The sequence below is a fragment of the Tachysurus vachellii genome, chromosome 20 (assembly GCF_030014155.1).
Source record: "Tachysurus vachellii isolate PV-2020 chromosome 20, HZAU_Pvac_v1, whole genome shotgun sequence".
Lineage (NCBI taxonomy): Eukaryota > Metazoa > Chordata > Actinopteri > Siluriformes > Bagridae > Tachysurus > Tachysurus vachellii.
The window spans coordinates 16,456,916-16,482,159 of record NC_083479.1 but is presented as its reverse complement, the minus strand read 5'-3'; the positions used below and the strand labels follow the sequence as shown (position 1 = coordinate 16,482,159).

The 25,244-nt window shown below is 37.6% G+C and overlaps 1 protein-coding gene across 1 annotated transcript in view; it reads left to right on the top strand.

Moving 5' to 3' along the window:
- LOC132863522 (bone morphogenetic protein 1-like) overlaps positions 1-23,455 on the top strand; it is a 29,141-nt gene extending 5,686 nt beyond the window's left edge. The window contains exons 2-20 of the mRNA XM_060896379.1: positions 3,015-3,128; positions 3,289-3,438; positions 5,584-5,701; positions 5,941-6,119; positions 6,430-6,535; positions 8,251-8,375; positions 11,118-11,233; positions 12,461-12,563; positions 12,956-13,072; positions 13,852-13,997; positions 14,182-14,377; positions 15,475-15,600; positions 15,979-16,142; positions 16,407-16,575; positions 16,988-17,113; positions 19,325-19,452; positions 19,776-19,989; positions 21,058-21,308; positions 21,825-23,455. Of these exons, the coding sequence (XP_060752362.1) occupies positions 3,015-3,128; positions 3,289-3,438; positions 5,584-5,701; positions 5,941-6,119; positions 6,430-6,535; positions 8,251-8,375; positions 11,118-11,233; positions 12,461-12,563; positions 12,956-13,072; positions 13,852-13,997; positions 14,182-14,377; positions 15,475-15,600; positions 15,979-16,142; positions 16,407-16,575; positions 16,988-17,113; positions 19,325-19,452; positions 19,776-19,989; positions 21,058-21,308; positions 21,825-21,959 (2,783 nt within the window). The 3' untranslated portion in view covers positions 21,960-23,455. The remainder of the gene's footprint in view (positions 1-3,014; positions 3,129-3,288; positions 3,439-5,583; positions 5,702-5,940; positions 6,120-6,429; positions 6,536-8,250; positions 8,376-11,117; positions 11,234-12,460; positions 12,564-12,955; positions 13,073-13,851; positions 13,998-14,181; positions 14,378-15,474; positions 15,601-15,978; positions 16,143-16,406; positions 16,576-16,987; positions 17,114-19,324; positions 19,453-19,775; positions 19,990-21,057; positions 21,309-21,824) is intronic.
- Positions 23,456-25,244: the final 1,789 nt, after the last annotated feature.

Here is a 25,244-nt window from a genome sequence, read left to right as displayed (position 1 = left end):
GAGTGTAAGGTTTTGCTAATAGTGTACTACTTTTAATTTTAGTGTGTAAGCAATCCAAAAAAACTGTAAGAAAGCTGGAAAATACCCGCCCCCTGGTGGTGTGCCTGGGAATAGACCCAAAATAGTCCCCCAGGGAATAGTTCCTGATAAGGGTGTGTTTTGGCTAAGTTTGATTAGTCAGCAGGTTATGTTGAAAATTGCAGCTGTGATTTTACTGGCTTTATAAGTATAGTATAATGTTGCACATTTTATTCTTGATAAATGTGTGTTGTTTCCAGCATTTAAAAATCACTGAAACACTTTAAAAGAGATTATAAACTGTGCAGCTCTCCTACTTTACTCCACAGCAAGAGTTCACTTGAGGCGGGTTTTATAAATCCTGTAGCAGCAGGATTTCAAATTTCAGCTGTTTAAACTTTAATTAAACACATTGTGGTGTGTGTGGGGGCACGGTGGCTTAGTGGTTAGCACGTTCGCCTCACACCTCCAGGGTTGGGGGTTCGATTCCCGCCTCCGCCTTGTGTGTGCGGAGTTTGCATGTTCTCCCTGTGCCTTGGGGGTTTCCTCCGGGTACTCTGGTTTCCTCCCCCGGTCCAAAGACATGCATGGTAGGTTGAGTGGCATCACTGGAAAATTGTCCCTATTGTGTGATTGCGTGAGTGAATGAGAGTGTGTGTGTGCCCTGCGATGGGTTGGCACTCCGTCCAGGGTGTATCCTGCCTTGATGCCCGATGATGCCTGAGATAGGCACAGGCTCCCCGTGACCCGAGGTAGTTCGGATAAGCGGTAGAAAATGAGTGAGTGAGTGGTGTGTGTGTTTGTATGAATACTCATCTATATATACATACCCTTGTCCCTTTGCTGCACTGTTTCAAATTGATCAGATTGATTGCTCATCATCTTCTCCTTTATAATACTTGTGTGTGACGCTCAGTGTGACGTGACTGAAGCATTTTTATTTAATTTTCATATCTTTCATTACGGTTGTTATTTCTGGAGCTGATTGTTTTTTACTGATTATATATAGGAAGTGACAAAAATACTCTGAAAAACTTTGATTGAGATGCTGCAGATGAAAGGAACTATATTTGCTTCCTTTCTTGTGAACTACATTGATGCTTGGTTTTGTAGTGACAGTCACAAAATGTTCTCTGTCTACTGCACCATTATTAGTTAGTTTCAATGTAGCTTCAATGTAGTTCACAAGCCGCTCCACGGACGATGCCGTTGCCAAGGCCCTTCATTTAGCCCTCAACCACCTGGACAATAAAGACACTTATGTACAAATGCTGTTCATCGACTTTAGTTCAGCATTCAACACAATCATCCCTCAGCACCTGATTGAGAAGCTGAGTCTGCTGGGACTGAACATCTCTCTCTGCAACTGGATCCTGGACTATCTGACTGGGATACCTCAGTCAGGTCCGGATCAGGAACAGCATCTTCAGCACCACTACACTGAGTACTGGAGCACCTCAGGGCTAGGTGCTCAGCCCACTGCTGTTCACCTTGTTGAGTCACGACAGTGCAGCAATGCACAGATCGAACCATATCATCAAGTTCGCCAATGACACACCCGAGTCTAATCAGCAAGAACGATGAATCAGCATACAGAGAGGAGGTGCAACAGCTAACTGCCTGGCGTAGAGCCAACAACCTGTCTCTGAATGATGATAAAACTAAAGAGATGGTTGTTGACTTCAGGAGAGCACAGAGCGACCATTCTCCACTGAACATCGACGGATCACCTGTAGAGATTGTCATGAGCACCAAATTTCTTGGTGTTCATCTAACAGAGAATTTCACCTAGTCACTTAACACCAGCTCCATCACCAGGAAAGCGCAGCAGTGTCTCTACTTCTTACAAAGTCTGAGAAAAGCGCATCTACCTTCCCTCATCCTAACTACTTTTTACAGAGGGACCATTGAGAGCATCCTGAGCAGCTGCATCACTGTCTGGTTTGGGAACTGCACCATCTCGGATCACAAGACCCTTCAGCGGATAGTAAGGACAGCTAAAAAGATCATTGGAGTCTCTCTTCCCTCTGTAATGGACATTTACACCACACGCTGCATCTGCAAAGCCAACAGCATTGTGGATGACCCCACACACCCCTCACACACACTCACACACACGCACATTCAACTGTATGGACTGCAATGACCCACACCAAATACACACTCTTTCAATTTACATTCATGTCTACAGCACCACCATATCAAACTGTTTACATGATGTTTTAACACACTGTTTTTCTTTTACATGCTGTCTCACATTTCAGTCGATTTGTTTTGCATAATACTTTTATTTTTTATTTTGTTTTGCTGTTTTGCACAATTACCTTACAATACCTCATGTAACTGCTGCTACATGTATAATACTAATGTGTTCATTCCAGTATTTCTGCACATGTAATATTGATTGAACATACAGTATTTACACTGGTTACACTGGCGCTGTTTTTGTGTATTGTCCTTTGTGTATTGTCTTGTATTTATTTATTTATTTATTTATTTAGTCTTTTGTCTTACACTGTTTGCGCCAGTTTGCACAGTTGCACTTTATGTGGCTAGGACTACTTACTAAGTCCTTTGCTCTGTCTTAATCCTGGAGAAATGTTGTCTCATTTCACTGTGTATTGCAACTATATATGGTTGAAATGACAATAAAAGCTTCTTGACTTGACTTGACTTGATTTGACTAGTTAGCTTGACCAATTAAAACAAATGACATTTTGAACCCTACATTTATAGTTACTTTTAATATATGGAGGCTACAGCTAAAGGCTTCACCTTTAGAGATTACAGATTATGACCAAACTCTAGGAATCTGACTGAAAATCACACAATCTTGTCCTTTAAAATATTTTAAATGCTGTCAGTTAAGTTTCCTGTGCAGTCTTGGAGTGATAGTCTGTGTTATGGTCACAAAATGAAAATCACTTACAAGCAAAATGATTATTTTTTAAGTCAGTATTTAGTTTTTATTAGCTGGTGGTGTGGGTGTGTTTCAGTGGCGTTTGTGGGAGACATCGCTCTGGATAAGGATGACCTGCACTTCTTTAGACGAGACTTGACTGAGAAGGATCTTCCACACACCACTTCACACTCTAATAACACTGTCGCAGGTGTGTGTGTGCGTGTGTGCATGTGTGCATTGGTGTGTCGGTGTGCGAATACACTACATTATGATATGAGTGACTAACCATATTTGTTCTCTCATTGTCCAGCAACAGTGCAGTGTTTTGTGTTCTTTCTTTCTTTTCTATCCATTTTCTAATTTTCCAGAAACAGATGCCGCAACCAACAGGAGCCAACAGAGCTTCAAATTTTGGGACAATGTGAAGATTTCTCGTAAGACCAGAGCTGCTACTGCAAAGACTGAAAGAATTTGGCCTGACGGTGTCATTCCTTACATAATAAGCACCAATTTTAGTGGTGAGATGCCCTTATAATGACACACACACACACACACACACACACCTAAGAACATTCATCATTTTGTTTAAACTCTAGGCACTGTTTCATGTGAAAATCCCAGAAAGTCAGCAATTACTGAAGCATGTGAAGAGTGGAAGTGGTAGCTCAGGGATTTAGATGTTGGACTACTGATCAGACGATTGTGAGATCAAATCCCAGGTACACCAAACTGTCACTCCTGGGCCCCTGAGCAAGGCTCTTAACCCCTTATTTGCTCAACTGTATAAATAAGATAAATGTACGCCACTCTGGATAAAGGAATGCTCTGGTTTGGGGATGTGGTAGCTTAGTGGTTAAGGTGTTTGACTACTGATCACAAGGTTGTAAGTTCAAACCTCAGGTCAACTAAAACACTCAGCAAGGCCCTTAACCCTCAATTGCTTAGTTGTATAAAAAAAAAATGGAGGTCACTCTGTATAAGGGTGTCTGCAAAATGCTGAAAATGTAACTGTGCCATGATTAAAGTCACAGAGATCAGAGTTGTCCTGGTGCCACATGATTGGCTGCATAAATGTGCAGGTGTATTAAATTGGACCATGAGTGTATAAACTGCACTTTTGGAGTGTTCACTCATCTGTACTGACCATCGGGATGCATTAACAACATAAACACTGATCACACATACTGAAAAAAATTAGGTCAATATGATTTATGAACTGTGCTGTCTGTGCTACAACATTTGTAGCTTTTAGTATTTATGCAGCATCATGGGCCAGCTTTTACATTTGACTTAATTTCATTATTTAATCACATTATACCATGTACACAAATATTTCTTTAACACTGGCTGCCAAACCTACCAAAAGTAGCTGTCAGATTCACATGCTACAGATGCACAATGTAAGCTGTCATAAGCTTACATTACAATAAATAAGGAAACATAGCTAATGATGCACTTAACAACACAATATCAAGCTAAGCTCAGTTACTCTCACAGCTTTAAAAATATTCTTGTCAGCCAGAATTAGCTTTAAAATGGATTTTAGTTTTAATTTAAGATTTATCAATAAATATGTTCAAGAATTTAACCATATATAGCCGGTGCAGTACATAGTGAAATGAAACAATGTTCCTCCAGGACCATGGTGCTACACTCACTCTCTCTCTCACTCATTTTCTACCGCTTATCCGAACTACCTCGGGTCACGGGGAGCCTGTGCCTATCCACCACCCAGAACGTCACCAAGGAGCTCCTCATGCTATTCATTCATTCATTTTCTAAGGCTTTATCCAAACTACCTCGGGTCACGGGGAGCCTCTCAGGCGTCATCGGGCATCAAGGCAGGATACACCCTGGACGGAGTGCCAACCCATCGCAGGGCACACACACACTCTCATTCACTCACGCAATCACACACTACGGACAATTTTCCAGAGATGCCAATCAACGTACCATGCATGTCTTTGGACTGGGGGAGGAAACCGGAGTACCAGGAGGAAACCCCCGAGGCACGGGGAGAACATGCAAACTCCACACACACAAGGTGGAGGCGAGAATCGAACCCCCAACCCTGGAGGTGTGAGGCTAACGTGCTAACCACTAAGCCACCGTGCCCCCCATGGTGCTACATAAAGACATAAAGCTACATAAAACAACAGGAAATACGGGTCTAATACAATCACACAGTTCCAGATGACCATCCCTTTCCCACAGAAAACACACAACATCAACTGGTTCACTTGGCTGGAACACTATTTTGTTCAAAAGTTGTTTATAATGTACAATTTTCCAAAGTCAATCTGAATACAGTCTCAAAGATCCTGAATCTTGTGGCCAGAAAAGTGTACAAAAGATATCAAATGGTCTTATAAACAAAGCATCTGTGGATGAGAATACTTTTAAGGTTATGAAATACAAATACCACATTGATAGGTCATCCGATCAACATATTCAATGTCGGCACAGGTTTTGTGCCGGATGCCCTTCCTGACACAACCCTCCAATTTTATCTAGAACTGAGACTCATCCCTTCAGGGGATGGGCTGCGTTGGTTCCCTGCCCTGGAATTAAACCCAAGCCACAATGGTGAACGTTCAGGATCCTGCTGCTGAACCACAAGGGACATATATTTCTGTGACACTGTTTTGGTTTTAAATTCCCAGGCAGTCAGCGAGCCATCTTTAAACAGGCCATGCGACACTGGGAGCGACACGTCTGTGTAACCTTTGTAGAAAGAACGGCTGAGGAGAGCTACATCATCTTCACGTATCGGCCATGTGGGTAAGAACACACACTTTACACATGCAATGATCTTATAGGTTTTTTTAATTATTTTTTAACACATTAAAATCGTATTTTTATGTGGTAAAAATTGTCAATTTTCTTTTGGTCTTCTGTTATGTTCCTCTCACTACCTTCTCAGCCACACCCCAGATTTTATTTTATTACTGCTGAGGCACTATATGTATTACAGAATACATAGTGTATCATAGCATATGTATCATAGTTTTTGATTGTAGATGCTGTTCTTATGTGGGTCGGAGGGGTGACGGGCCCCAGGCTATCTCCATTGGCAAGAACTGCGATAAATTCGGAATTGTCGTTCACGAACTGGGTCATGTGATTGGCTTCTGGCATGAGCATACACGACCCGACCGGGACACACACGTCAGCATTATTAGAGAGAACATACAGCCAGGTAACACTTTAAATACCTTTATTGTACTGCTGCTGTAATCATAAAGATAGTACCACACTTAGTGCCTTTATAATATACAGTAGAAGAGTCACGATTAAAAATCACACTATCTAAAGATACTTAGAAGATGATGAGGTCCATTTTGAGTCTGAAGTTTGTTCCTTATTTCAGGTCATGTCAGGGAGTTTTCCTTTCCCCTTGCTTTCACATTAGTATTTAAATATAAATCAATATCCAGATTTTGTAAAACTGAACTGAACTAAATTGAATGAATACAAATCAGCTGTATTGAGCTCTATAATGTGTGTAGGCCAGGAGTATAATTTCCTGAAGATGGACCCAGATGAGGTGAACTCATTAGGAGAGACGTACGACTTCGACAGCATCATGCACTACTCCACAAACACTTTTTCCAGGTGTGATAACAACATATTATATCACATTATCTTCTTTATTTATGTATTATGGTAAAAAAACACAGAGAGACAGAGAGCTCATTCAGAGCCAGGCTTTTGTAACAAAGGAAAAACATTAACATAACGCAAATGATCATTCAATAATTTGTTTTCTAAAAATAATGGACACAATAATCCTTTTAAAAATCCTCAGACAGAGTTTTGTAATATTCTGCATTAACAGCAGCTCAATGAGGAACATAACTCTATAATTTATGCACTTAATCTAGCAGACAAATAAATTTAATAGTGATGTGAATTTGGTCTCATTTCAGTGAGCCAAATCATTTGGCTGAGCTCAATTTTTTTTTTTTTTGTATTTTCTAAACCAGACAAAATAATTCAAACAAATATGAACAAGATCATTCAAACAATGATTGTTTTTCTTTGCTAAACTATGCTTGAAGCTGTTTCAGGAAATCTTGCTGCCTCATACACATAGCTAAAAGCCAAACACACATCAGTATTTTTACTGAGGAACGGCTCAGATGCTGAGAAGAGATTGATATGTAAATGTTTTGATTAAGTTACACTGCAAGAGCAACAGCATTGCCTACATTTATTTAAAAAAAAAAAGGAACAACAAGAAGAGAATGATCTCTGCATGTCCGCTCACAATGTTTAACAAAAGAACTTACTATTACATAAAGTCTCTGAGTATTAGTTTGAATAATAATAACAGAATTGTAACATAATGTTCAGACACAATTACTGGATATTCAGCTGAACAGAGTAAGTGCTCTGTCGTTATTAATGCCTCTGGGTTAGCACATGGAGAAGTAAACAGATTATATTAGTACAACGCTCTTTTGTACTGGGATCCGACCTAACTAAATGAAAGAAAATATAACCATTCTTCGAAGACACCTCAGGGTTATTAACAGTTATATAAATATATATTTCTCTGTTAATGAACTGCAGAATTAAGTCACAAACACTACATCCATCACCTCCTAAGAGAGAATTAGAGGGATGAAGAGAAAGGATGAGGCAGAGAGAGAGAGAGAGAGAGAGAGAGACAGAAAGACAGACAGACAGACAGAGAGGGTAAAATAAACCAATTAAGTGTATAATTGTTATAATAATAATAATAACAATAACAATAACAACAATAATAAATATTATTATTGTTATTATTATAATTATTATTATTATTATTATTATTATTATTATTATTATTATTGATATTATTATTATTAGTATAATACTACTACTACTACTACTACTACTAATAATAATAATAATAATAATAATTATTATTATTATTATTATTTTTGTTATTGTTATTGCTATTATTATTATTTTTATTATTGTTATTATTATTATTGCTATTCTTGTATTGTTTTTGCTATGTTATATATTCAAAAGTATCAGCATAAACAAATAAGTAATTCAAACAAAAGAAATACATAACATAAAAAATATTCTTATGTAATTCTTATATAATTACATTTATGTACTATACAAAAATAAAAGCCTAAAAGAATACAAGGAAACTTCTACAAACCAGATTCACCAGGTGACCTGCTCCAAATGTGCTGAGGTCAATAAACTGTAGTACATAATTCTATAACAACAAAAACAATAATACCATTATTATGATATAAACAAAAATCTAAATATAATATTACAGTTGAAATGATCTTTTTTTTTACTGAACTTCACATGTATTACAGAAGCATCCTCCTCGATACAATTCTGCCTCGCTATGATGTGAATGGAGTCAGACCCACTATAGGTCAGAGGATGAGACTGAGCAAAGGAGACATATCTCAAGCACGGAAGCTCTACAAGTGTCCTAGTAAGCATGTCTTTATTCTTCAAGGAACAAACAGCTCCAGGTCTGACTATTTCTGATTCTTTGAAGGCAGCAGGAACAACAACAGTCTTATATTTATATGAACCTTTATCTCTACTTTCAGTGCTATCTAAAGGAAAAAGTAATTAAACAGCTCTTCTCAGCCTCTGTTTAAGGCTTATGGATAGATGAGCAACACACTAGACAGATTTACCAGCCAATTGTCACTTAGAAGAAATCTGTAAGACTTGAACCTTAAACATGGACCCTGGGCTAAACAGTTATTTAATTACTTCATTAAATTACTTCATTAATTACTTCATTTGAAAATTGAGTTTATTAATTGTAGCCATTAGATACTGTTCTTCTTTGCATATGAAGCAATTCAACCAATTCAAAATTGGTGTAAATTATGTATCATGGTAAAAAAAACACTCAATCAACACTCGATCATTCAATAATTTGTTTTCTAAAAATAATGGACACAATAATCCTTTTAAAAATCCTCAGACAGAGTTTTGTAATATTCTGCATTAACAGCAGCTCAATGAGGAACATAACTCTATAATTTATGCACTTAATCTAGCAGACAAATAAATTTAATAGTGATGTGAATTTGGTCTCATTTCAGTGAGCCAAATCATTTGGCTGAGCTCAATTTTTTTTTTTTTTTGTATTTTCTAAACCAGACAAAATATTCAAACAAATATGAACAAGATCATTCAAACAATGATTGTTTTTCTTTGCTAAACTATGCTTGAAGCTGTTTCAGGAAATCTTGCTGCCTCATACACATAGCTAAAAGCCAAACACACATCAGTATTTTTACTGAGGAACGGCTCAGATGCTGAGAAGAGATTGATATGTAAATGTTTTGATTAAGTTACACTGCAAGAGCAACAGCATTGCCTACATTTATTTAAAAAAAAAAGGAACAACAAGAAGAGAATGATCTCTGCATGTCCGCTCACAATGTTTAACAAAAGAACTTACTATTACATAAAGTCTCTGAGGATTAGTTTGAATAATAATAACAGAATTGTAACATAATGTTCAGACACAATTACTGGATATTCAGCTGAACAGAGTAAGTGCTCTGTCGTTATTAATGCCTCTGGGTTAGCACATGGAGAAGTAAACAGATTATATTAGTACAACGTAAGATTAGTAAATCTTCAAGACTGGATTCCTAAATGTATCTATTGTGATGGTTGTCTACACTACTTTCCTATATATCTCTAGGGGTGATGTGGTAGACTAATGTTTAAGGTGTTGGACTACTGAATAGAAGGTTGTGAGCTTGAATCCCAGGTCTACCAAGATGCCACTGCTGAGCCCCTGAGCAAGGCCTTCAAACATCAGTCACTCAGCTGTATAAGCTAAGCTAAATACTGTAATTATGTTCTGTCTTACTCCAGGTTAGTACCATCTGTTTTAACTTATTTTGGGATACAGACTTGGACCTTTATGTGACCTTTCTTGAAGATGTAATGTCAGTTTCAACTGCTTGGCATAAATAGAATAAAACCCAGCAGCATTCCCGTTCTTCATGGCTTTGATGGCATACCTGACGTTTACTTCAGTTGTTGGTGACAATGTCAATGTCAATAAATCATCCACCGATGGAAGTTTAACAGGGTGATTGTCAATGAGTACTTCACAGGGGCAGAGAAACTGGAATTTCTTCCATAGTGTTACTTCGCAATCTTGTTCACATTTTTAACACACATTTCACCTCTTGCGGCAGCAACTCTCCTACAAAAGATCTGTAATTCCTGGCACTCTTTTTAAGCTCTGTATCTTTGTTATTGTAGACTTTTTGTACCTGCCTGCAGAGTCTTGATGATCTGTTGCGAATCATCTTGAGTTTTAGTTTTTTTCAGGTGTTTCCACTTCTTTTTCTTGTTGACTTCTTTAAAAAAAAGCTTAACGGTCATTTGTGCATAGATGTTCTTAATGCTGTCCCGTTTGGTCATGATGTATGGGTATCTCATCAGCTCTGTCAGCCAGGGCACTCAAATAATTACTCATTTCCAAAGCAAAATCCATGTTAATGTTTGGACATTTCAGCCTACTGTAACAATGTCAAATAGTTTCCTGTGCTGACTCTGCTGTTGTACATTGCAGAGTTTCAGTTTGATGTTCAGTGACCAGATAATGATCATTTTTGAGAGACCTGCTCCATGTCCTGTTGATTAAGATGTTCAGCGAGTTTGGTTGATTGTAAAAGCTGATTATTTGTTTAGAAATACTAAAGTATCACCCAAATGCATGTTTTTAAAATGGTAGTCATGGTCAAATACACCTTGGCTTGGTATTGTTACAGGTGTCATGACCCAAATACTCGGGTGATACTGTTGTAAAAAGGTAATAATGGTGACGTACAGGCCCGGCCCTGGCCAATTTGCTGCCCTAGGCAAGATTTCACCTGGTGCCCCTGGAATCACAGACAATTGTGTTCCGATCATTTTGTTCATAAACTTACACAGGAACAAACTGCACAGCTTTATTAAGGTTATTCATTTACTGTTATAAGATGTTCCTTTATGATTCTTTTTGGGAATGAGCTGTTTATGACCTGTATCTTGGAGTGGAATCTGGGCTGAGACCAATTCTTCCAATTTCTAGTCTATATACCCATCTACTATTATTCAATATTTTTCACCTTAGCTATGTAACAGAACAAAAATCTTTTCCCTGGGAAAATTTCTTATGGCATACGGCATTATGTATTTTTATGTGCAGAGTGTGGTGAGAGTCTACAGGATAGCTCTGGAAACTTTTCTTCTCCTGGATTCCCTAATGGATACGCTGCTTACACAGACTGTATATGGAGCATTTCTGTTACACCTGGGGAAAAGGTGAATATACAGACACAAGCATTAGATGAGGAAGCAGTTAGAGAATTTGTAATATATCGAACCTTTTAGTTCACCTCCTATCTTACTGAAAGTCAACAATCCATTACATTTAACCCCAATTAATCCAGGTGTATACTGTTAACTTTCAGCCTGATTTTACTGAAAATTACATAAATGAAAAAAATAATTCTTTGGTCATGAGAGAGGTCATAGAATGCATAATTTGACATGTTTACCAGTGGGTGATTTTGTACCATTGCGACTACAGTAGCCAACATTTTAGTATTAATATAAATGTGTCACGGGGGGCACGGTGGCTTAGTGGTTAGCACGTTCGCCTCACACCTCCAGGGTCGGGGTTCGATTCCCGCCTCCTCCTTGTGTGTGTGGAGTTTGCATGTTCTCCCCGTGCCTCGGGGGTTTCCTCCGGGTACTCCGGTTTCCTCCCCCGGTCCAAAGACATGCATGGTAGGTTGATTGGCATCTCTGGAAAATTGTCCCTAGTGTGTGATTGTGTGAGTGAATGAGAGTGTGTGTGTGTGCCCTGCGATGGGTTGGCACTCCGTCCAGGGTGTATCCTGCCTTGATGCCCAATGACGCCTGAGATAGGCACAGGCTCCCCGTGACCCAAGGTAGTTTGGATAAGCGGTAGAAGATGAATGAATGAATGAATGAATAAATGTGTCACTGCTGCGAGGATACTTTTCTAAAATTAGTGAAATGTAAACAAGTCTTGCTAATGGACAGAAGAAATCCTTGTTACATCAGGCTTACTTTAAAGAATGTTATTCAATTAGAATTTCTCCATGAGTCTGGATTATGCTGAATGATGGTATAGCAGAACCTAGTAAAGTCTATTGGTACATTATGGCACCAATTGAAAATCTACCGGTAATCTCTATCATATACTGTACTCTGACATGGAGAACTCTTGTTAATGCACAGTGTCTTTATAGAATTGGGTCGTTTTATGTAGGTCAACTCTTACAATGGAAGAAGTTATTATTTTAAAACACATATTTATTCACGGCCTCCTGCAGGACTAAATAAAATACCCATAATGGCCCTTTGGTGTAAATGCATTTATTTATTTATTATCAAGACAAACTGTAAGAGAGCAACAGTATGATGGTGCAGTTTTCACCAATAAAAGGCTGTCAACTTTCTGCTAATAATCTCTAAATAGCTGGAATTGAGCTATCCTTTGTGTCTGACTGTCTGTATCAGATCATCCTTAATTTCACCTCTATGGATCTCTACCAAAGTCAACTCTGCTGGTATGATTATGTGGAGGTACGAGATGGATACTGGAGGAAATCACCTTTAATAGGTATTTCACCTTACAGTAATCTTTGGATCTGATTCTTAGCAATCAAACATACATTACCTGAAATTGTGACAAACTAGGCTACACACATTTATTCCACTTTTTCAGCTCAACATTCTTCATCAATTTCAACTACCGCTTGTAATTTCACAATATAAAAGGCAGGCTAATTTTTGATCGCCTGCATACTTAAGTGTAGCTAAGATGTAGCATAATCATTAGCTAAACCCACAATGCAGATGGCTAATTCTGGACATTTTGGAGATGCATGTCAGATATTGAGTCAGTAGGGATACTCATATGAGATCCTGGGTCTGTAGAGATGTTAGCTATTGAAATAATTGCAGGTCTTTTTTTGAAGTGTAAAATGCTTGCATCTTTGTATTTGGATTCAGGCCGTTTTTGTGGAGATCAAGTTCCAGATTCTCTTGTTTCAACCAGCAGTCGTTTGTGGATTGAGTTTCACAGCAGCAGTAACTGGGTCGGAAAAGGATTCTCCGCCGCATATGAAGGTAGATTTGATGTTTGACTCCTGGGGCCAAAAGGTTAATGTAACAAAAAAGTACCTTTAGCTAAATGTAATTCAGACTAATCACACTGTTACCTCAAACAATTTCCTGGTGGTACAGTGGCAGGATCCTGTGCACTCCCTGCAGCTACCGGGGTCTGATTCCTGGGCAGGGAACTGACCGAGCCAGTGGGGGGTTAATTCTCAGTGCCGGTTCCCAGCCCAGATAAAATGGGAGGGTTGCATCTGGAAGGATATCTGACGTAAAACTTGTGTCAAGATCAAATGTAGATCGAATGATCTGCTGTGGTGACCCTGAACACGGAGCAGCCGAGGGACAACATCAACAACACAAATGCCTTAAACAGCTTTTTCGTAGTAGCCATTTTGAAGCAAATTATCTTTACTCATATTTGCATTTACATTTACAGCATTTGGCAGACTTCATATACTTCAGTGCATAAATCAACTATGACACCTCCAAAACTAAAGAATTGACATTATTATGAGTAGGATGTCTAGGCTATTTCCTTAAAATATCTACCTATATGTAGCCAGAACAACCCCCATTGTGTATTATCCTGAATATCCACCTCTGGCTTTAAGGTTTGGTTGTGGTTGGATACACAAACATTCTCAAAGCTGAGAGATCAATTCTTCATGTCTGCTAGCTTCCTCACACCGAATTTACCCTAGGAGTTCCACAATTTTGAACATTTCCCTTATTCTCAGATTTGTACAGGTTACACTGTGTACATTTCTTGTTCATAATTTTATTTGCAGCAAGGTGTGGTGGGGAAATGGAAGCTGACAGTGGACAGATTCAGTCACCTAACTACCCTGACGACTATCTGCCCAGTAAAGTGTGTGTGTGGAAGATGACAGTGACTGAAGGGTTTCACGTGGCACTTTGCTTCCAGGCATTTGAGGTGCGAGTTACGTAACCTTTGACAGCATACATGATATAAAACAGAAGGTGTATTTCAAATAAAATCCATATTCTATTACAGTTTTTTATTTTCAACTGAGAGGAAAATGTACAGTCAGGTGTAAAAGTTTGATTGCATATTAACAGAACATGAGGTGCTTTTGTATTTTTTACTTGTCCCTTAGTTGGAAAGACATGACCGATGTGCATACGATTACGTGGAGGTACGTGACGGTAACTCGGAGAGTGACCCGCTGCTTGGACGATTCTGTGGCAGCCAAAATCCACAAGATATCAAAAGCAGCTCCAACCAACTTTGGATGAAATTTGTCTCAGATGGTTCTGTTAATAGAGGTGGATTTGCTGCAACCTTCTTTAAAGGTACTTTTTTTATACAGATTTTAAAATAGTTACCAATTGGTATTGTTTACCAATATCTAGGAAACAAAGCACCCAGATCCCTTTTGTTTTTAATGGTTTGCTATTATACATACAACTCTATTATTATTATTATTATTATTATTATTATTATTATTATTATTATTATTATTATTGAATTGAAATGTAGGTGGTATAGCACACAGAGACATCCTAAAGAATTGTGTGTTTCCAACTTTGTTGCAAAAGTTTGGGGGAAGGAACACATGGGTGTGATGGTTAGGTTTCCACATATTTTTTGGCCATATTTTGCTTTGAACTAAGATTTAAAATCCATATAGGTGCAAGTCAAAGTTTGGAGGTCATGCCAGTATATAAGCTGCTAACCAAAGCCTGAGGTGGAGTGTTGCAGAAAATAAGAAACTATAAGCAGCAAGACTTTGAAGGCTTTTGAAAGTAATAAATAGTGGATTTACTGTACGTCAAGGAAGCTTTATAGCTCTACACTTCCAGAACTGAATACATGAAGGAATAATCATGACTATTCTGTTCAGGCTAAATTCACAACGTTTGTAAAATGAACATTTTTGCTTAAGAGTTTTAGTGTTCCACTGAATCTTTTGTAAACACAATTTCTGTAATTCTTCTACATGTTTTACAAAATATCCACTAAATTATTCCAAGCCGTGAAAGAAGTGAGAGACATCAAAACTATAAAACTCACTCAAAATTAAAGCTGTAATTGTACTGTACAAATTGTACAAATTAAAAACTGGCAAAAATGCAAAAAAAGAATTTACATTTTAGCGACTGTAATAGGAACACTGCTCAGGTACATGGCAAATATACATATTTTGCAATATGTGCATAATTCCTATTATACTTCTATATTATTGTTAGGTGTGACAATGTAGTTCGACTTTATTAGAAGTAAAGGGTGATAAATAAAATGGTTCTTATAATTAATTTAAATGACTAAACCAGAACAGGGTTAAGGTCAACTGTTATGCAAAATGGTTACAGCAATTCATACAAAAGTAGTCATTGTTCAGATAATGAAACATTGTTTTTAGCCATTTATGTTGACATTTTCTCTGCAGAGGTGGATGAATGCTCCAGACCTGATAAAGGTCAGTGCATTCAGAGGTGCATTAATACACTGGGAAGTTATCACTGTGCGTGTGACCCTGGATATGAACTTGCCACTGACCGACGCAGCTGTGAGGGTGAGGGCATAAAAATACAATACAACACACACACACATACACACACACACACACACACAGACACACACACTCTTCATTCACTGTGGATAAAGCCTGGGTTAATTTTCACAATTTTTTACCCTGTCTTTGTTTTCTACCTTTGTTTTGATCAATTATACTGTCAGATTAATGACACCCAACTCATTATGTCCTGACACTTATTGTGATTGGAGCCACCAGAAATATACTTTTACTGATATGGTAATCTTTGTGGCGATAATTTCCGAGCAAGTGTATAACATGTTATTGTCCATGCTGCTGTGCTGTACAAGAGATATATTTAGTGCACAATCAAATTAGAGAAAAATGTATATGTTGATTTTTCTTGTGTGTGTGTAGCAGCTGCGTGTGGAGGTTTCCTCACGGCGTTAAACGGCTCTGTGTTCAGTCCTGGCTGGCCTCATGAATACCCACATAATAAACACTGTGTGTGGCAGCTCATCGCTCCTCCACACTACACCATCACTCTGTTGTTCCACAGCTTCGACACAGAAGGCAATGATGTCAGTGTGTGTGTATGTGTGTGTGTGTGTGTGTGTGATTTGTATGTTGATAAAGATTCACAGATTCCTGCATTAAAGATTCCTGCACTAAAATTAATAATTATTAATTTCATATATGATTTATTTATTTATCTATATGTCTGTGTGTGGGTTTGACTGTCTGTCTTTATTTTTCATTATTTCATTCTCTGATTAATTATATGCGGAACTGTTGCAGTAAATGTGGCAGCTCACATTCTTCCTATTCCTCTGGCTGATTGCTAGGTGTGTAAATATGATTATGTGGAGGTCCGCAGTGAATCCAGGCTACACGGGAGGTTCTGTGGAGCTGCGATTCCAGAGCCGATCACCTCAGACTCCAACATCCTGCATGTGGAGTTTAAATCCGACAGCACCGTTTCCCGCAGAGGCTTCACAGCCACCTTCTTCTTCGGTCTGATGTTTGTCTGTCTGTCTGTCTGTCTGTCTGTCTGTCTGTCTATCTATCTATATATCTGTTATTCTCTATATTTTGACCATTAAACTGGTTCTTCTTTAGCCAATATTCATTCATCCATTCATCCATTCATTCATCTTCAGTAACCACTTTATCCTGTTCAGGGTGGCATTCGATTAACAGCCTACCCAAGTAACACTGTATCGATCTTCTGGAAGATCTGTTGAGAAACAAAGAGGCAGATAGATAGATAGATAGATAGACAGATAGATAGATAGATAGATAGATAGATAGATAGATAGATAGATAGATAGATAGATAGATAGATAGATAGATAGATAGATAGATAGATAGATAGATAGATAGATAGATAGATAGAAAATAAAACACTGTTTTTTTCACCTTGAAGATGTAGATGAGTGCTCTCGGGAGAACGGCGGCTGCCAGCACCAGTGTGTGAACACATTTGGGAGTTACAGCTGTCGGTGCCACAGCGGCTTTACCTTACACACCAACATGCATGACTGCAAGGAAGGTAGGTTCTCACATATGCCTCATTACAGCAGCCAACAGTTTAAAACAGTACAATGTAATCCACTTTAGTGCTTAAATAGTGTGAAAAGAGTTTTACTTTAAATGAAAAAAGTTTTCTTTTTGTTTCTGATTAAAGTACCACAGTACTTTACACAGGAGGGTTGAATTTATACATTAATTATCTTACAAATCAAATTGTGAAGTGATGTGTAAATTATTAGAATGAGAACAGTGAGGCAGGCATGGCCATTATTTAAACCATACACACACACACACACACACACACACACACACACACACACACACACACACACACACGATCGTAGCACTACAGAGTATATAAATGGGTTATTGGCACAAACTCTCTTTTAGCTCTCCTGAATTAATGCAGTCCACCAACCTATTACATTTCAATTTCAAGCCACTTTTAGGATACCAAAACCATAGTTTGCAAATGCCTTTATATATATAAAAGCCTCTATATATAAATATAACTCTGCAAGATCAGTTGTCATAATTACACCTCTCAGAATTACACAGTCTTTATCTGTACAATGCTAAAATTATGGACATATTAAGTCCTCATTGTCCATTGTGGGGATTTGATTAATAATAAGAACAGTAAAAATAATAATTAAATACATTATATAACATTATGTTTACTTAAATACTCAAATAAAAACATGAGTCTGTCAATAGATGGATAGTTGGACATTGGATTACGTATGTAATTGTTGTATGTATCCTCCACTGTGTCTTCAATGAAAAGGAGAAATTTTTCATTATGACAGTACTAAGGTGCTTGACAAAACAATCAGCCGGTCGTATCTAGATTTCTTCATTGCACAGCTGATTGCATCTCTTTCACAAGAGAGGAGAGTGTAAACAACTCAGGTGATGATGGTTGGCTGTAATTTGGAGAAGCCTAGAGAAGATCGGTTGCTCATCGTGTCAAACACCTTCTCCTTTCCAATGATGAGACACTTCAACAGCAACGGGTAAAGACAGCTCTGTTTGCCGTGGGAAAAAAGGAAAGGAAAAAAAAAACTAAAACTAGAGATCCTTTGCAATCCTTAGCCGCTGCTGGATACTGAACTGAAATCTCTGAAAGCAGCCAAGCAATCCCTAAACATGAGACTGAACCAGTGGCAGCTGGGAAGGTTCAAGGGAAGGATGGCTGCATGACAACAACATTTATTCTGACGTCATATATACAGTAACAATGAGATTGTTTGAAGGTCTCAGTATGCACATTTCACCTAGTTAATTCTGGGTGGTTGTAAACTCCTGGTAAACAGAATCTTGGGTTATCTTGTTTGACTTTTTCATACTGCTCATATTTAACTTGAGGCTAGCAATTAATCCTGGCTATTTGTAATAAGAGCTTGTCCTGTTCTTTTACGTCGGTTCTGCCCTGGAATAGCCGTTGTTCATTTTTAAGGCGAATCCTTTTTAGCCTTTTTAAATCTGTCACAGAGTTGAGCAGCCGCAAAAACAGTGCTAACTCTACTTCCGAGAACAGTTTCATGACTGTAATTGCAATGCTAGCCCCTCAATTTACCTGATGGTTACATCAACTAGTTTTTCTGTACTTTTTGTGCTATGGCTTTAACACATGACCATCTAAATGGAACATGTTCTGTTACTCACAATGAGAATCAGTGGGATGAACCCGGATGCTATTAGCAGTAGCTGAGTGTGTTAATGATAGCATTAGCTCTGTCTAACAAAAGGTCTGAGTGTACTTTAGGGTCCATTAATCATTCTCCTGTGTCAGACATCACACTGAAAATCCAGTACAGAGAAAAATTAATATGACATTATAATATGACATTTTAAGAGTCTGAAAGTGCAAGAACACAATTCTTTTGATAAATGATCAAAATTAATATGGTGCTTATATATTTCTTCCACATTTCTTTTGTATTACTACAATCTTTCTCTCGTCTTTCTTCAGCAGTTCACTTTCCTCAGATTTTATCTACTGTTCACTTTGCAGTGTTCTGAAGTTTACACTACTGCTACCCTAGACCATTAAACACTGATGAAAGAGGGATAATTCTTTACTTTTATTTATTAAGCTGGGAATCTGATATCCTCTATTTAAACCTTCAGATCAGTTCAGCTGCACAGATCAGAGTGGAGATTAGAGGTGAAATATTTTGCTGAAAGTTTTTTTGTTTGTTTATTCTTGTTGTGTTGGTACGTTCAGCCGGTTGTGACCATGTGATCACCAAGATCCCTGTATCCATTATGAGCCCCAACTGGCCAGATAAATATCCCAATAAGAAGGTGTGCACTTGGGCCCTAACCACTATGCCAGGTCACCGAATCAAACTGGTAAGTCTGGTATGTTTCCTCTTTATTTTTCTTCTAGTGTTGTTATTCCGAATGGAGAATACTGACACAACCTGACCATCACACACACCTTCATACACACCTTTACCATCTTCAACCGGTTTCAGCCAACAGACTGAATAAAACAAGCTCTTCTCTTCTGTCATGTGATTTTTTTGTCAACACGCTGGCTCATTCTTTTCCACAGGTAAACAGGAAGCATTTGATGATGTCGATTTACTTATAGTATATTGGTCCATAGTAAAACATTATACAAATGTTGAAAATACATTCCATTTCACTATATATCACTTTCCCTCCTTTAGTCAATTAATGAGATCGACATGGAAAGCCATCTTGAATGTTCCTACGATCATCTCAATGTTTATAACGGCCCTAACGATGCATCGCCTAGTTTGGGCCGTTTTTGTGGAAGCAAAAAACCACCACCTGTTATTTCCAGCGCCAACAAGATGTTTCTACAATTTTTCTCGGATAATTCGGTGCAGAAACGAGGCTTCGAGGCATCTTTTACATCAGGTATCTAACTCAGAGATCATTAAACTGTCACTTTAACCTTTAAATTTGGTTCTTGTTACTGAATGAGTTATTAATATAATATGACCACATGTTTGACTTTTGTTCTTCCTCTTTGTTACGTGTCACACACATTAGAACTGATGTTTAAAGTAATGCTCCAGTTAGTTTATGTAATCATTGATATATATGGAAAACTTTTTAACTTTAGCAATGCAGTATTTTGTTGAACAAGATTATCTTTGCAAGATAAACACTGGTTGAAAATTAGGTACACTACAACTATCATAGTGTCTTCAGGTTATTTACATACAGTACAACTCTGTGCCAGCTGTCTCAATCACTAATCCAACAGGATACAAAACAAATAGCTTTGGATTTTTCCCAGCAAATATTTTATTGCTTCACTAAGGCTTTTAGTCAGTTCTTTTTTTTTATTATTTATTTTTTTGGGTTAGGTGGACAGAAACAGATTTTTTTTCCCTCACACCTGATGCAATGTGCCCTACTGCAATTCTTCAACTTATTGTTATGTCTTTTATATATATTTCAAATAAGGTAAAGAATGATTCCATGATTACTATTGCATTGTTAGATATTTAAAGAAAAATCATGCATACTAGAGCATGCTAAGAGTGACAAAAATACACAACATAAAAAATAACATACTAAATGATATACTAAAAACTGAGGCATTAAGTTATTATTTTGAAACCCCAACGATCTTGTGGCTATTATTTATTAGATCAATGAATTGTGTAACTTCAGCTCACAAGTGATATGTTTTGGCATACTTCATACATGGCCTCGGGTTAAGTATTTAGCACAAACTGGCAAAACAGAACTTTACTTGGCAGCTCCACAGAATATATTGTGTATTATATTGTCATTGTTTTTTACTGACTTGTTCTTTTTCTGCCTGTTTCAGATAAACTTATAATAGAGTATCGATAATAAAAAATAATGATGTTCATGTGTCTGACACACAAAAACATTTTATATGGCCAAATAAAATATTTGATATTACTTTGTAGAAATCTGTTCTTTGTTATCTTCTTTCCTTTCCTGCAGTGTGTGGTGGAGATCTGAAGGCTGAAGTGGAGCCTGGAGATCTGTACTCTCACGCTCAGTTCAGTGATAATAACTACAGCACAGCCGAAGAGTGTGAATGGGTCATTTCAGCTGAGAAAGGATTCGGAGTTAAGCTCATCTTCAACATCTTTGATTTGGAGGATGAGGCAAAGTGCACCTATGATTACATAGAGCTATTTGATGGAAGTGACACTAAAGCACCCCGGCTTGGCCGATACTGTGGATCTGGGGTAAGGATCTCCAACTTCCTAAAGTTCCCCAAATATCCCTCTAGAAACTTTAATCTAAAAAAATCCTCCCATTTATGAATCTCACAAAATATCACCCAAATATCATTCCAAAATCTTGAATATCCCAACAATTCCACAATAACATCCTTCTCCCTTAAATTCCATTTCTATAAACATCTCATCTCCCTAAACATTCCCCCCAAATTACTGCCATCTTCTCAACAACCATTTATATCCTCATAAAACCTCCAGTCCCTCCACAAAAAAATAAATCTTTCAAATCTCTGAGCCCTCGTCCCTCTAACATTCATTAAACATTAAATTGTTTGCTACATAAATCTGTCTGAATATTGACACATTTTTTAAGTTTCGTAAAACTCTCCCAAACTTCTCCAAAAGGTGTTTAGCTCCATATCCACACACACTCAAAAAAACAACAACAATCAAACTTTTTCAGCCATGTTTCAGACTTATGGCTTCAAATTAAAGCAATATCTTTATTTTTTGTTACTGCAGCCTCCAGATGACATTTACTCAGCTGGGGATGCCATCGTCATCAAACTTCACACTGATGATACAATCAGTAAAAAAGGATTTCACATCCAGTACACCAGTACTGCATTTCAAGACACACTTCACACCAGTAAGTGACTCTGTCCAGTGTTCTGGGGCTTTTGACAGCCATAAATGCCCACTTAATTTTTTTTTTTCTCTGTGGAAATTTTTCTCCATTCATGACCAAGAGACTCAAATCTGAATCAGAATGATTTATTGCCCCAGAAGGTGGTGTACAAGGAGATTTTTTATTTATTTATTTTTTTTTTGTTTACGTGTCAATAGGCATCTTTTAAAATCCTGGGCCCTTATTCAAGAAAACACTTGTGACGAAATTCTAAGAACTTTCTTAGAAATGTAGGCTTTCATCTTAAAATCCTGGTAAAACTAAAAGTTAATCACAATGTGTATTAACCCTTAAAAGGGCTCATAAGGTCAAAAAGAGTTAGGAGTAGTAAGGAGGAATTTATGGCTTAAGAGTTTCTTTAGCAGAGGAGGAAATGGCTATGGTGAAGAGGGAGAAGAAATGTATTGTATACAGTATTTAATAATGATAGTGAATTAATGAGATTCTACAAATTAGATCATGCAGGGATTAGTTTTGTGTCCAATTATATTAGAGATGACATCTCAGACACAGCAAAGAAATGATATAATTTGTCTCTTTTTGTACATTTCTGCTCTGTGTTTGCGATGAAAAAGTACGTTACATTTATTACATTTATAACATGCAGATGTTAGAGCATCTCTAATATGATCGGTCACAAACGTATTCCTTGATATAGTCTTAAATATCTTAACATAGAAACAAACTGAAGGCTTATAATAGACAATATTTTAAAAGCACTCTAATTTTTTTATTGGTCAACCAATCACAGTCTTCAAAACAATGTGTCACCTAGTAACAGGGTTAAGCCCCGCCTCCTCTCTAAGATAAAATTTGTTGTATTTTCCTTTGCTCAGAGTTGCTCTGAGATTAGTCCTGAATCACTCTTTTAAGAGTTTTTGAAGCTAAACTAGGAGCTCTCTCAGATCATTTTTCTCAGTCTTTATAAATACGGGCTCAGGTTTTTTTTTTGTTTTTTCTTTCTTTATTTATTTAACCACGTGAGTCAATTGAGAACCAGTTCTCATTTACAATGACGACCTGACAAAGAGGCAGCAAAATGTCAGTAAATTAGAAAATGGCGCAAAAGGTTTGGCTAAGAATGATACAGGCTTGATTAATATTATGCTAAAAAGTGAGGAAAGCTTAGTCTCTAAACTTCATGCAGGAAACATGACATGGCACACCTGTTTCAAACTACTGTGTCATTCTGTTGAGTTCCTTAAACCCTGAACACTGTGTCACTGTGTGACACTTATCTATACACACCAGGCCAGAAGGAGCTTAAAGCTCTCATATTGCCCATCTTGTTCCTCCTCAGCACTCAGTTAGTGTCACCCAACACCAATATCAGTCTCATGTAGCAGACAGGTGCTAATATGCAGTATTTTGATCAACTGTGTATTAAAATAGCCCTTTAAGCTTAATAAGCTTTCCTTACTTGTTAGCGCCAGTACAAAACTAAAACAAAACCCAGATAATTTCAGTCACCAGACATACTGTATTTTGCTACATACATTCTGTACAGTCTGCATACTGCTGTGATTTCAAAGGATTAATAAACATTTCCAACATGGTGTCTGTCTTTCTAATTTCTTTTTTATTCCTTTTTAATTCCTGTCAGAATTTCAAGCTGCATTCTTTAGTCTGTTTCCCTTCAAGCACTTAGACGTGTTTTATGCACCTAATTATTTGAGTGGGATTCTGTAACATTTAGAGCAGAGCTGAGGTAATTGCTTTAAGGATCGTGGTCAAACAGACCGTTTATGCCCCTTACTGTTCACTGGTGGTAATGTAGGTACTGTACTGATTTTTTTTAGTTACACTTAGTTTGCTGAAGGAGGGAAAAAGCCAGAAACATGAATACTCGAACTGGGAAAAAACCCAAGGCTTTCAAGTCTTTGCACTAAACTGGGGGTGTTGTATATTCTTGTAAATGTTTAAGTAATGGATATTTGGAAGTCATAGAAACATAATCAATGATGTGCTGCGTTTTTGTCACATGTGCATTACTTTTCCTGCATATCCCAGCTTAATAGGAAGTTGGGGTCAGAGCACAGGGTCAGTCATCATACAGCGCCCTGGATCACAGAGGCTTAAGGACCTTGCTTAACGACGTGACAGCGGCAGATTGTATCCTCGACCTTCTGACCAGTAACCCAGAGTCTTAACCCTTGAGCCACCCTTCCATTATGCGAACTGAACCAGAAGAGTAGTTCCTGTTAGATTGTTTTCTATCCACAACACATCCTGAAGTGGTTTATTATTTATTTATAGCACAACAATACATTTTTAATGGTATAGCAATGTTTTATTTAACGGTGAATAAAATACATTTTTTTAAAACCTATTTAGAGTTGCAGCTTATGTTGTGGTACAACTGTGAAAGAAACTAGCACTTTGTTATCATTTATTACCTTATAGCATCGTCCTCACCCAACATTTCTTTCACTCAACAGCAACAACAGCAAAAATATATTGGTCAGATGTTCTTTTCTCTGTTCAAGGGCTCTACAGTGGATCATCTGATCCACATGTTTTAATTTTGGCACAAATCCAGATGCCCTAACTGATGCAACCCTCCCATATTATCTGGGCTTGGGACCAACACTGAGAGGTAACCCCTCAGTTCCCTACAGTACCCAGGAATTAAACCAAGGCCACGGCAGCAAGAGTGTGACCTACCATTGGACCACCAGGGACATATTGCTAATAGGTGAAGCAATTTAATCAAAGCAAAAAAAAAAAAAAAAGCCAAATGATGAAAATATGACAAATATATCAATATTACAAAGTGGAGGTTAGGTAAACAGGAAGCCAAACAGACCCAAGAGAAAAAACTGTCCAAGAAACAGAAAAAAAGTCCATCGTAAAAGACACAGTGCATTAACCGGGAATAATCCCCAAGTGACTAAGAGACTGCATTCACTCTTAGTTTTTCAAACGTTTTTCCCAAAAATACTTTTTTTTTTCAGGTCTGTTGATTTCATCACTTTGAATGGTTTTGAACAGCCAGAATTCCCCTTCCTCAAGGACACAAACCAGCGTTGTATAAACAGATTTATAGGAAAAGTTAAAAAAGTCATGAGAATGGAAGCATTCACATTCAGTGATTTGCTCAAAACACATACACACTTACTGTACACACATTTCTCACTGTGCTTATCTTATTGACAACCACATGGTGGTTCAGCAGTGTTAAGATGACCAGAACACTAAACACATACGGTCATATGTTCATATGGTCATATGGTCAAAATCATATCTATGTGGAG